Source organism: Osmerus mordax, chromosome 13 (assembly GCF_038355195.1).
Source record: "Osmerus mordax isolate fOsmMor3 chromosome 13, fOsmMor3.pri, whole genome shotgun sequence".
In the NCBI taxonomy this organism is placed as follows: Eukaryota; Metazoa; Chordata; class Actinopteri; order Osmeriformes; family Osmeridae; genus Osmerus; species Osmerus mordax.
Window position 1 is genome coordinate 7514691 of NC_090062.1, and position 13355 is coordinate 7528045.

The 13355-nt window shown below is 47.7% G+C and overlaps 1 protein-coding gene across 1 annotated transcript in view; it reads left to right on the forward strand.

Moving 5' to 3' along the window:
* LOC136955458 (C-myc promoter-binding protein-like) overlaps nucleotides 1-12181 on the forward strand; it is a 32365-nt gene extending 20184 nt beyond the window's left edge. Inside the window, exons 20-32 of the mRNA XM_067249167.1 lie at nucleotides 1799-1918; nucleotides 2190-2345; nucleotides 2498-3669; nucleotides 4254-4467; nucleotides 5352-5461; nucleotides 5808-5983; nucleotides 6320-6487; nucleotides 7182-7368; nucleotides 7621-7875; nucleotides 8521-8638; nucleotides 9407-9569; nucleotides 9715-9779; nucleotides 9929-12181. Of these exons, the coding sequence (XP_067105268.1) occupies nucleotides 1799-1918; nucleotides 2190-2345; nucleotides 2498-3669; nucleotides 4254-4467; nucleotides 5352-5461; nucleotides 5808-5983; nucleotides 6320-6487; nucleotides 7182-7368; nucleotides 7621-7875; nucleotides 8521-8638; nucleotides 9407-9569; nucleotides 9715-9779; nucleotides 9929-10065 (3041 nt within the window). The 3' untranslated portion in view covers nucleotides 10066-12181. The remainder of the gene's footprint in view (nucleotides 1-1798; nucleotides 1919-2189; nucleotides 2346-2497; nucleotides 3670-4253; nucleotides 4468-5351; nucleotides 5462-5807; nucleotides 5984-6319; nucleotides 6488-7181; nucleotides 7369-7620; nucleotides 7876-8520; nucleotides 8639-9406; nucleotides 9570-9714; nucleotides 9780-9928) is intronic.
* Nucleotides 12182-13355: the final 1174 nt, after the last annotated feature.

The window sequence follows — 13355 nt, forward strand, 5'->3', positions numbered from 1 at the left end:
CCTCCTCCTTTCTTACCTCCGCTTTGGCTTCCTCCCTCCCTTCTCTACATTCTTTCCTCCTTCATCCTCCACTCGCATCGTGCCTGATCCTGCCTTCTATTTTGTCATATCTCCCCCCCCCCCCACGTCGCTGTTTGATCCTCCCATGTTCTGTGCTCTGTGCCCTGTCCTCTAACCCATCCCCTTACTCTGGCCCTGCCTGTGTGTGCCCTTGCATGCAGTCGGCCCCGGGGGTGGCGGTATGGGCTCGGAGGGCCGGGGGGGCCTCTCACACAGGGGGGGCTCTGAACCCAAAAAGCCTCCCCCCCACCTCTCAGGTAAACCTCTGTCTGTTGTGTGTCGGTCTGGAAATCCCTTTTCCTTTGTCTGACTTGTCTCTCTCAACAGCTCTCTTGTGCCTTTCTGGCAGAAAAGAACTGGATTCCACCTCTCTCTCTCCCCCTTCTCTTGCTCTCTCACACCTTTACCTCTTTCTCCTCTACTGTTTCTTCTTTCTTCTTTCTCGTCTTCTTGATTTTGTATCGTTTTTCTCAACCAATTTCGCTCCCTTTGATAAAAGAGAAGAATCAGTGTCTCTAATGTCCGTATCTCTCTTTCAGTCCCTGTATCTGTTGCGCTTTTGTGGCCACACTGGCCTGGCCAACCTCTGGTCCACTACACTCCTTCAGCTTATCCCTCCCTCTCTTTTGTTGTTTTACACCTGACTGCTCTTAAAGTGATGTGTGCAAGCTGAGAAATAGCCAGGAGGCCTATTTATTTTGATTACGTTGAAAGGATGGTTGTTATGGATATTACACCTCTACTGGGAGACTTTTAGAGAATAAAAGTCCTTATAACACAGGAAAAAGGCTTTTGTGTTGCAAAGGAGGGAGAGCTTGTTGCTCACTGCGCGAGTCAGGAGTCATCAGTTTGGCTGGGAGATGCTTTGTGTAGGAATCCAGAGGCGTGCAGCCTCATGGTTTATTGAAAAGAGGACAAGCCGGAAAGATGAAAGAGAGTGCTCATCATCTGACAGCTCGTTGCCTGGAGACCCAAACCTGGCTTCCCCACCGTGCAGCAACATGGATAGACAGACATGGAGAAATTGAGGCGGGAATAAAGGAAAGACAGAGCCTTAAATAGCATCGACTCGACAGATAGCCGCTTTCGTCATACTGCGTGTACCGTATAGCCCTAGTTTATTATGCTCTGTAACACGGCTCTGAAGTTCCATAACTTAACTTTTCTGAAGCCCCGAGGATGATGAGCCTGTTCTTTTATTCAGATATCTCACCAGATGAAAGCAGAGAAGCTGCTCCCTCTGCCTGTATAGAGCACTGATGTAATGCAGGCATATCATACTCTACTCACCTGTATGAGGTGAACCAGGTGCCAATGCAGAGAGAGGGAGAACTTGACAGTTGAACTCACTTGGCTAAGGCCTGGAGTGTTTTCTTTTCTTATTGTTTCCTCATCTGTAGCTTTACTAAAGAGACAGGATTTAGGTTTAGCTATTTTAACACTCGCTGTTTTGCTACTGCTAGGACATGAAGAACTCTACATGTTGTTGTGTTGTGCATTGGAGGCATTGTCAGTTGTAGCAGTAGTTGTACTCGTGTATCTAGAGGGTTGCAGCCATTAGCTAAGAGTTATTTCTGACATGTTTCATTCCCCTGTTTCAGTGGTGTTGACTGCACAGTACGTGACTTGTATGTGGATGTGCTTCTGTCTCCTCTCTCTCCTTCTCATTGGCTCTTGCTCATCATCTCCCTCTCCTGTCTCTCGTTCCCACCTGAATCTCCCTCCCTCGCTCGCTCAGGTGATCAGTCAGACCTGGGCTACAACTCTCTGTCCAAAGAGGAGGTTCGTAGAGGAGACCCCACAACCCAAGACGCCATCCCCGACAAGGACGACAAAAAAGAGAGTGACTGCAGCTCCTGTGAGTGTTGCCACAGCAACATCTATACCCAAATATTTTGATCTACTTCCTTTCGCGCTTTACATTTCCATACTGTACTAAACATACACTCTTTTACGTGAGTCATTGTTTACACTGATGCTCGACAGTGAGAGGTTGTTCTATCGAGGGCTAGCTTGCTTTATTTGAATCTCTGCCACCCTCTAGTGGATTTTTATTTGCAAGTCGTTATAAAATTGCCGTTCTACTTCAGGTGTTTATTGTGTGTGTGTGTGTGTGCGTGCGTGCGTAGTGTCAGAAACAGAGAGTGCTAAGGGCAGTGGGGACTGCCTGCCCCAGCTAGATTTCCCAGAAGTCAACGCTCCGTTCAAGCCCCGCCCTGGTATTGTCCGTGGCAACTGTCCCTATGACAACGCAGCCTGTGAGATCAAAGGCACAACCAGCTCGGGTAATAACACATTATTAAAGGAAATAATGTCAGGACATATCTTTACTTGCCTAAGTGGATATTGATATAAATATGAATACATTCCCCCCCCTCTCTCTCTCTCTCCTTCCCACCTCCATCTCTATCCCCTCTTTCCCTCCCTCCCTCCCCAGGCCATGTGGCCGGTCTTCTCTTCACCTCCTCTCTTGAGGAGATAGGGGTGATCCAGAGCAACAGCCTGCGCCGGAGACACAAGAGCGCCCTGGAGGAGTCGTCCTCGGCCAGCGGGGGCCCTGCCCTGGACTGGCAGGCGGTCCGCGCGCGCAGGCTGAGCGGGGACACGGTGGGCGGCGGCACAGTCCTGGGCCTGGGCATGAGCCAGGCCGAGACCGACCCCGCCAGGATAGCAGAGAACCTGGGCGCCGATGCCAAGATCCTCTCGGGAACCAGCTTCACCACGAGGCCCCGCTCGCTGGCGCTGGGCGGGCAGAAGGGAGAGGAGGGTCGACCAGGCGCCTCCAGGGTCCAACAGCACCTCGAGGATGCAGAGGACAGGGAGTCGAGCGATGACGATAAGGGCAACACGGATGCCATTTTCGATTTGGAGGACCTCGATTTGGACGGGCCTACAATGGAGGTCGGTCCCGTCAAGAGCGCCAAGAAAGCAGTGGGTCGCAGCGCCAGCTACGCCGGCGAAGGCACCCCCCCGGCCTCCAGGGGCACCGTCAAACGCACCGGCATTCAGACCGGCTTCGACCCGCTCTCCCTCCTGGCGGCCCAGTCGGAGTCGCAGCAGGACCAGGAGGAGGACCAGGACGGTGACGAGGACGAGGTCAGCACCCCGACCGTCCGCCGCCACCTGGCCAGGGAGATCGAGCTCTACATGAGCCACATGGGCAGCCCCCTGAGCAGCCGCACCCCCAGCATGGACCTCCAGGACCCCTCCAGCCCCCTCCTCCTCCACCCCGCGTCCACCCTCTCCGCCCCGCGCCGCGCCAGCCTGCCCCACAGCTCCCCCATGAGGACCGGGGGCGTGCCACGCTCCAGCACCTACCACTCGCCCTCGCCGTCCCACCTCGGAGCCTCCCGCCAGCGCCTCTGGTCCTCCCCGTCATGCCCTCGGTCAGGCACCCCCAGCCCCCGGCCCAGCCCTTACAGGGAGAGGGTGGTGGGCGACAGCCAGGGGATAACAGCCTCGCCCTCATCCTCATCCTTCGCCCTGGACTCCCTCCTCACCCCCACCTTGGACGTGTTCAAGAGCAGCATGTTCTCTGCTGGAAAAGGCGTTGCGGAGAAGGCCAGTCGCTGGTATTCTCGTCTGGCCACCTACACCACCCCCACTAAGGTACAATTGGATGTTTTTATTGAGTTATTTTCTATACGTACTTGAGTGATATTTTGTGCCAGCAACAGTCATTCAGAACTACACTGCCCCCAGGTGGCTACTCAAAGAATATACAGCAATTTGTAACCTGTTGCTTTGATGAAAAAACTATAAATGTCAAAATTCCATGCAAATGTATTCCCCCTAATGACTCCCTTCCCTTTCCGACCTCTTTACCCTCCATTATTCCTTTTGTTCTTTCTCTCTCTGTCTTCTCTCCCTACTTATGTTCACCTCCCCCCACCCTTTCCTTGATCAACCATCTCTCACTGCCACTCGCTCTCTTTCTTCCCCACCCTCGTCCCCTCTCTCTCCCTCCCCCATCCCCTCTCCCTCCCCTCTCTCCCTCCCCTCTCTCCCTCCCCTCTCTCGCTCCCCTCTCCCTCCCCTCTCTCCCTCCCCTCCCTCCCCTCTCCCTCCCCTCCCCTCTATCCCTCCCCCATCCCCTCTCCCTCCCCCCTCTCCTCTCCCTCCCCTCTCTCCCTCCCCTCTCTCCCTCCACTCTCCCTCCCCTCTCCCTCCCCCCTCCCCGCTCTCTCCTCTAGGATGGTAACAGTGACCGTTTGAGCGTGTCCTCCCTGGGGATGGGAGACCCAGACTGCTGCTCCCTGCTGGATGAGGAGGGTTACGGAGAACCAGATGGGCCCATCTCCCCCCAGAGGAACGGCCCCGCGGGGCCCCGCAGGAGCCCCAGACGCAGCCCCATCCGCTCCAGGCTGGAGAGCCCCACCCTGGGCTCCAGCTCTGGCCGGACCCCAGGTGAGACCTGCCTCAGCTGCTAGAACAAGCTTTACAGTACATACCTACATTAAGTACATACCAGAGATTCTCCCCCACAGTCAGACACTGTGACATCCAGACTTACCACCAAAACTAGACATGGTTAACATACAACAGAAGACTTGGCTGGTATGTCTCAGTTATGGTACGGCCATAGCACAGATACTCACATAGCTGACACACTGAACATACCGTCAAAATACCTTTTATGCAAAACATTCATCAAAAAGGTTACCTGTATTTGTTTCAGGCCAATCTACCATGAATTGACGGGAGGGGGGGGGGGAAATACACTTGAATGATGCCCTCAGTAGGTCACTGTGATGGTCTACTGTGGCAGTCTGGGGGGAGAGTACAGCTGGAGAACCCCGTCAAACCTTACAGCATCTAACACGACTGTATGAAACTAGACTGATGACGTGCAATTGCAAAGCCAACAATCAGACCTATAGATGGCTCAAGATGAACGCACTCTGATTGGAGCTCTTCACTCGGCCTGTTGAGACACTGATTTGCGTTCCACTGACAGTTAGTTAACATGCAGAATGTTGGACCGTGTTCATTGACTGTCAATGAGGAGACCAAGTAGATGGGGAGGAAGCTACATACTGTAGCAGTATGATCCCCAGACTGAACAGTATGATCCTCAGACTGTAAACAGGCAAAGCCTCATGATCTTATTCTCTCTCACTGTCCCTCTCTCTGTTTGCTTGACCTTTTCTCTTTCTCTCTCCCGTATCCTTCTGTTTTTCCCTTTCCATCCCTCTCTCTGTACACCTTTCATTCTTATTCTCGCCCTTTGTTCCTATGAACAAAAACCTCTCCCTCACACATCTCTCTCTTCTGTGTGTGTGTGTCCCCAGGCGGTGTGCTCTCTCCTCCTGGCTTCTCTCTCCCAGAGGGGGCCCAGTCAGACCTGGGCTCCTCCCTCTACACCAGCAACACCAGCATCTTCCACAACTACGCCATGGAGGTGACATCATTACTACCTCTACTGCAATCCCCACTACAACCACTGTACTCAATACTAGTACTTCAACCAGTACTGCATCTTTATGTACTGCTAGGTTTACAAGCACTACTATACTGTAACTGTAAGGACTATTACTACTACGACTACTAGTAGTATTTTCACTACTAATACTACTACTACTACTGCCATTATATTATTACTGTTAATATTATTAAGTTCTTACACAGTGACAGTGAGAACTAGCTAAACCAACATATCAGTCAGAGAGCCATGGGGATACAATATCGCTCAGTCAGGGGAGCTGTACTATCCCGACTCTTCCTGACGCCATCTTGTCTCTGTCCAGCTGCTGATCTCCAGCTGCTCGCGCTGCAAGACGTGCGACTGCCTGGTGTACGACGAGGAGATCATGGCCGGCTGGACGGCCGACGACTCCAACCTGAACACCACCTGCCCCTTTTGCGGCAACCCCTTCCTCCCCTTCCTCAACGTGGAGATCAGGGACCTGCGCGGCCCTGGGAGGTACGACACCGCTGAACACCAGCACTCGTTTTACATGACAATGCTGTTCATGTATGTCCCTTGCATTTAAGAGATTGTTCCCGATTGGATTTCATATTACCATTCGTCCTCCTCTCCTGTTGTTCCCCTTTCTCTCTCCCTATCATTCTCTTCTGTCTCTGGATAAGAGCGTCTGCAAAAAAAAAAAAAGACTAAATGTCTCTTGTCCCTTCTCTACGTATCTGCCCTTGTTTTGAAATCATATCACTACCACAAACACTATTTCCCATCTGCCTCTCTCCATTTCTCCTCGTCTCCCTCCACCTCTCTATTTCTCCTCCCCTCCCTCCCCTCCAGGTTCTTCCTGAAGAGCAGCCCGTCTGCAGACGAGGCGGCCTCCTCCTCCTACTCTGTGTCCACGGGCCTCGACACGGGAACGTCCACGCTCTCCACCCCCTGTCCCACCACCGCCCTCTCCCCCCCCTCCCCCAGGATCACCATCCAGGAGTGTGTGGGGAATAGCAGGTAACTGCCCCCCCCCCCAACCCCAGTTGAATCGTCCTCCTTAGAGTGACCCTTTGTTAGAGTAGACCAGCTAGCTTTTCTCTGTTCACTAATGACGATGGTCTTGAGTACTTAATCCATCATAAAGCTCTGGACCCTTTCCGAGACCAGGCCAAGTAGCTACATAGGAGCGCTGACTTGGTGCTCGGGTCTTCATCCTGAAAGAAAACCGCCCAGTAAGCTGACATAATCAAGCTGCGACGGCTTTGGATATTGGTTATGGTCACGCAAGACATTGCATGAGCTTAGCCTCTTGTGTCGTAGGTAAAACACCATGAAAATCAAATGTGATTGGATTTGAAAAGCCCTGACCAGGCTGGACGAGGCCAGCGTGGAGGGACCTGCCCAGGTGTTTGGGCCCTCTGTCTGTTTACTGGATATTCAGCCAGAGGCCCGACCCTCTTCTGTTGTCTCATTAGAGAATGCTTTTGAAGTCGCCGCTCAGCATCCACATGTTGTTCATCTGCATTGTAAAACAGCAGCAGTCTCCCAATCTGACACACCTGGCTCCTGCTACAGCATGTCGTGGGCTTGTGTACCAGTCTGCCAAAACAAATGCTTATCTGTTTGTGTGTGTGTGCCTGTGTGAGGATCCACCAGATTGCTTATGTGTCTTTCTGTATGTGTGTGTGTGTTTGTGTGTGTGTTTCTCCAGCAGAGTTTTGTCCTCATCCAGAGCCCAGTGCATAGAGATCCCCAGCGAGCGTCGCCAGGGGACCCTGTCTCCGGGGGCCCCCATGGCTCGCAGCGTCAGCGCCTTCGGCCCCATGGACGAGCCCCCCAGACTCAACCACTGGCTCCCCACCAGCGGCAGCCTGCCCAGCCGCCTCAACGAAGCCACCGTGAGCACAAACACACCTATGCACACCCTCACTCACACTCTGACGCTCTCTCTCGCACGCTCTCACAATATGTACTGACTCCGTAAAGTGTGTTTTCATAAACCCTCAAAATCCTGAGACGTACTTCTCAACAAACACCTCATGTTGTTTGTACCATTGACTAAAAACAATATATCGGGAGGTCTAACCATGTCCGTTTCCCTTCTCTGTCCTTCCTGTCTCTCTCCCCCCCCCCCCCCCCCGACCCCCCAGGACCCGCTGAGCATGGAGTGGCGTCTTCACAACCCTGAGCCCGTGACGGTGCCCTACCTGAGCCCCCTGGTGCTGTGGAAAGAGCTGGAGAGTCTTCTGGAGAACGAGGGCGACGCCGTCATCACAGCATCCAACATGGTGGACCACCATCCCATCATCTACTGGAACCTGGTGTGGTACTTCAGACGGCTGGACCTGCCCAGCAACCTGCCAGGCCTCATCCTCACCTCTGAGCACTGCAACAGGGGCTCTCAGGTACACACACACACACACACACACACACGTACTGCACACACTCGATAGATACACTAGGCGTGGGGAAACATTTCTTCATATGGGAATCCTGATTCTGTTGTATGATTAAGAATCTTTGGCAAAACTCCAAAAATAGATTAATAAGGTTTCGTATGACTGTAACCTGGACCAACAGGCATTATCTCCTGCCATTTGGCAAGAGTTGTGAGAGTGGCACAGCCTCCATTAGTCAAGTGATAGAAACAAACATAAAGCTTTTTGAAAACAGTAGCACAACGGTTGGCTCAAACAGCGAACCGAGTACTTTCTTTTGTCCTGGCGTGCGTATGGCTCAACATGTTCCAAGGACAGAGCGGTCAAGAGCTGGAGAGCAATCACAACCATTTAGATTCAGTACCTTCCATCCAGAAATACACTGCCTTACCTCTGAAACTCTGTCTTTTCTTTACTGCCTCAGAGGAACAGGGCACAGAACAGGCAGATTTACGTTTCATTAGTTTGTAATGGTGATGATGATGATTCACATGAAGTTGTGAGATGTGTTCCTCAGTGGGGTTGTTGGTGTACAGTGCAAGAGGTGCTGTGTCTGCATACGCTTGTGTCTTCCTGCACGCGTGGCTCAAGACCCTGGTCCCCTGCCCCCAGGTCCCCCGGAGCTGGATGTCCGAGGACAGTAAGCACGTGCTCATCCAGATCCTGTGGGACAACCTGAAGCTTCACCAGGACCCCGTCCAGCCCTTCTACATCCTCTGGAACACACACAGTAAGTCCTCACCCTCGCCACAGGGACTCAGACCACGTCTTTCCAAAGGCATGGGCCATTTTGTCTATTTTAAAACAGTTTATTTTATTTTTTTATGTAACATATCCAAACCTTGTTCCAATCTTGCATTAGGAACATGCCATACTAGGAGTCTGGGACATGTCATGACTGTGATGTCCTCTGATTATTGGCTAACAGAAGTCTTGTTTCCTTGTCTTGCAGGGCATAATTGTACGCTTTTGTTAGACAGTGAGTGTCGATTTGCGTCCTGGGCTTTCCACATGAGTCCCATTGTTTGTTACCTGTCCTTTGTTTTGTTCTTTGTGCGTTTTAAAAAGTATGTTTTGGAAAGTCCAACTTTCAAGTGCATTTCTGTTGTCAAAATGTATTTTCGTACACAACTTTGCTGGATATACAGATGGAGTGTTGTCAATCCAGCAGCTCCATTTTTGTTTAGTCATGGTTGGAATGATGGTCTTTGTGGTGATTCGAGTGAAACTATGATTATATTCATATTAGTGGTGGTGATCAATTATTTATGGAACGCTTTATGTTTGTCGTAATGTTGTTGGATCTCAAATACACCAATGTATTTGAGGAAGAGTTTTGCATTTTTGGTTTATGTCTGCTGCTTGTGTGAGTGTACATACAGGTGAATATACACTGTATATGACGAGGCGTGTGCGTGTTTGAACGTACACACGAGGTGGAAGAGTCGGCCACATCCACCCTGACTCTCTCCCCACCCTGCCCCTGTGTCCTGTGCAGACGTGGGCTACCCGCTGGCGCGGCCGGTGAGGGAGGAGGAGAGGCCGTTTGGGGAGGAGCTCCTGCAGAGCGTGGTGAAGAGCATCCAGAGGAACGACGTGACGCGGCCCATGGGCCAGCTGCTCCAGCTGCTGGGCCACACGCTGGGCGTCAGGAGGCACAGGTCAGGGGGCGCCCAGGCCATAGAAACATGGAGGAGGCCTTGAAGGGCTTCGTAGAATGTTGCAATATACACTTGATTGGATGATGCAGAAGTCGGTGGGAAGGAAACGTGTTTGTTTACTGTTGTCGTGCTCTGTGTTTCACAGGAGTTTGTACAGAGATATTCTCTTCCTGTCCTTGGTAGCTTTGGGAAAGGATAATATAGATATTGGTGAGTTCCATTAATCCATACAAATTATGTATCTATTAACTTCTACTGTTTACGTCCAATGGAAATGGGTATTATCAATGTAAGTATCCTTCTTTATTTGTATGAACATGACATTGGTCTGCTCACTCTCTCCTCCCCTCCCTCCTCAGACGCGTTTGACCGTGAGTACAAGATGGCATATGACCGCCTCACTCCAAACCTGGTCAAACTCACTCATAACTGCGACCGTCCCCCCAGCACCGGAGTCATGGAGTGCCGCAAGACATTTGGCGAACCCTACCTTTAACCTCTTCCCCCCCCCCAATCACCTCACCTTCGATGTGTGACCCCGGACCTACGGCACACGCCCTCGTGCGCCTGGCTCAGCTCACAACCAAGACTACAGGTAACTGAAGACAGAAGACGAGAGGATCACTTTAAGACAAGCTCAGGAAGAAAAAAGAACCTGTGAATGTGAGTGACCGTAAGGAGATCGTGTTTTGGTCACCCACGTAATGAGCAGACAAGCAGCAGTGGGGATGAGGAGATCCCTGACAAACCAATGTTAGTGTTATGTAGCTTCTGTTGCTAGAGCATCCTGTTTATCAACTTGTACAACTAGGCAGAGACTTTATACTCACAACTTGCATAAGTTAGACACAGTTTAAACATCTGAATTTCTAAAATAGAGAAGTGAACGGATGCACTAAAGTCATTTTAAATCGGTCAAAAGTCAATTTTATAATGTGGAATTTGTGCTCCTCTTTTACGAAAACGTATGTTACCGGGAAACATTTGAAGGTTTAGCTTTAAACTTTTTATTGTTGCAATTTTTTTTTTACTTCCTCAATAGGACATTATGCTGTAGAAAATGGAACGTCAGACAGCAGTATTAGTATTAATATAGTCAGACACATTAACTGCATTTGGTCTGTGGTCCAATGAAGAGAATATTGTTTCTACCCAAATGTAATACACATGCAATACTACTATTTCTGTCTTAAATATCTGTGGTTCTTCCCTTCATATTACATGAGTTTTTTTGTAGACATCTATACAAATCAGTGAGGATACATTTTCTGTACAGTAGTTTCTAGTATTTTTGCTCAGCAAACCAACATTCTATTGTCCAAAGATGGTACAACAGATTGTATGGATGATAGATGGTATGTGGTTACGGTCTGTTATAGATGTGATGAATCACACCACAGTTGATACAGTAACTGATTACCCCTCTCTCACACATCAGAAACTGTACAGTGTTGGTCCAAGTAACCATACTGATCTAAGGAACAGTTCAGTTGTCGTCCAGATGGATGAACTCAAAGCTCATCCTTTCCTTGATACATCCTTAAAAGCTTTACATGTTCATTTTGCAGACAAATATCTAATTAAGTATTCTGTATTAACATTAGACTGCAGTATAGTTTAAACTACATGTGGTAGGATCAGCAAAACCAGTTAATGGTTGTGCAAAAGCACAGCAGAATGTTATGTGATACACGCAGTACTTCAGTGAAGACAAAAGATGAATGCACCAGGATATCAGTAGCTGTGTTGATACAGTTCAAATGAATAGGACAAATCTCAGCCTTTAGGCACAGTTTTGCCTTGAAATATGATAAAGAATGTTTGTTTGAATAGTCTCTCACCACCTGAAGTAGACACCTCTTTATTTTAAAGCTCGGCTTTTGTCAACTGTACAGGCACGCATTTCAAATTGTGCCCCAAACCCCTCATTTTAAGTGTAGCAGAGCATTATCATCAAGCAATGGAACCCCTTCAAAGCCAGGATTAAATGTATTTTTACAACTTCATTTTGATACCCTCTTGTATCAGAATGTGTTTGTAACGGAGTGGCTTTGTTCATCTCATGGGTTTACATTAAAGAGGTTTCTCACTTGAAGTGAGGTACAGTTATGTTTCTTGACTTGTAGTCAAAACTCAACAGACTAATGTGATGGCTGGAGGAGGACCTCTTATCAAGTAGCGTCCAATGAGCACTGGCCACTTCAGTGATTGACAGCTGAGGTCACCAGGCCTAGAATAGTGCTATGCAATCCATCAGGATGTGTCACTTTTTTTGTTTTGAAAGCTTGAGATTCTTTACAGCCTGTCTGTAAAATCAAAACCCTATGAGTTCAGAAGATGAAGTAACAAGTAAAAGGGCACCAGCAGCTTGCAAAAGCTGTGCTGTCAGTTTGTGTGTTATATATTTGTTGTTTAAAAGAAAATGTAAATGTTGCATTGTATTTAGGTCCATGTATATTTTATCTGACCTTTGTAGAAAAAAACATTTTGTAAATCTTCATAGTGTTTACACATCTGTACTTGTACAGGTCTTTGGATCTGGTGAAGATAATGTACCTTTGACTGGATCTTCAGGGTGATCTTTGACTGTAAATAAAAACACTTATACTGTGCGTAGTCAGTTCCTTCACTGTCCTTCAGTAAAATCGACGGGAATATTATTTTACCAATATTAGATAAGTAATAAAACTGACGAGGCTTGATTTAAAATACAGTGCCTTGAACCTTAATTGAATGTGTTAAAATAATTTTATTGCAGCATGAATTGTAAGTACAGCATTTGATAGTTACCCTATCAATAATACATTTGTATCCATCTTACCCACACAAGTGCATTTCACAATTTACATTCAACACAATAATTCTGACAGGTGATTCAACAATGATTACAAGTGTTTTATTTTTTATGATTTTCCAAGACAGAACATTCTATGGACATAACAAGCGCCTGTGCACCTGTCAAACATTTGTTGTGTTATTAGTATTCTTTTATGGATTTTACAGCATTTTTTACTTTTACATGGACTACCATTACATTTGTAGTATAATGTTTTGCAATGTTTCCCTGTTAAAAGAAAAGTGAGTGAGGGATAAATAAAACAGATTCTTGTGAAAACAACACTACCCAATTCTAACTTCTATAAAATGTGAGCCTGTGAAGGCAGTTTCATGTCAAGCCAACCACTTCACAGTGAATAGGGATTATTTTCTTTTTTTTTACCTTATAGACATTTTGTTCTGAAGTGAATTGTTAACTATGACCTGGTTTATTTTAAATAATTATTAAAAAATAATAATCTTGCACACATTTTTGCCACATTCTGTTAACACTCACCATTTTGACTGTAATATTAATCTTGTCAAAATAATACCACATTTCTACATCAACGATACATTCCTTTATATATAAAAAAAGGTTGGATTTTAACAACATTTTCCCCATCAACATGGTGTTAAGTTGCACTATAATCTAGTTTTCAACATATAGAAATATTTCAATAACCTTTTTAAATTATAATGACAAATTTCAGTTGACGACATTCAATGCATTGTCATTTTGAAACAGTTCCCTCTTTAAACAAACATCAAAACTTAATTCAGATTTCACACAAGCTTTGCTCATCAAAGTAAAAAAATAACTGCTAGTGTATTTGATACTCTACAGTTTGTGCCTATAGTGTATGGTAAATTCAACAATATGTGATGAACAGGCCAGATATGAGGTTACACCTCCAGAACAGTAATGAAAATAGTTTTGCATACAAGAAAATACATAATGAAGACATC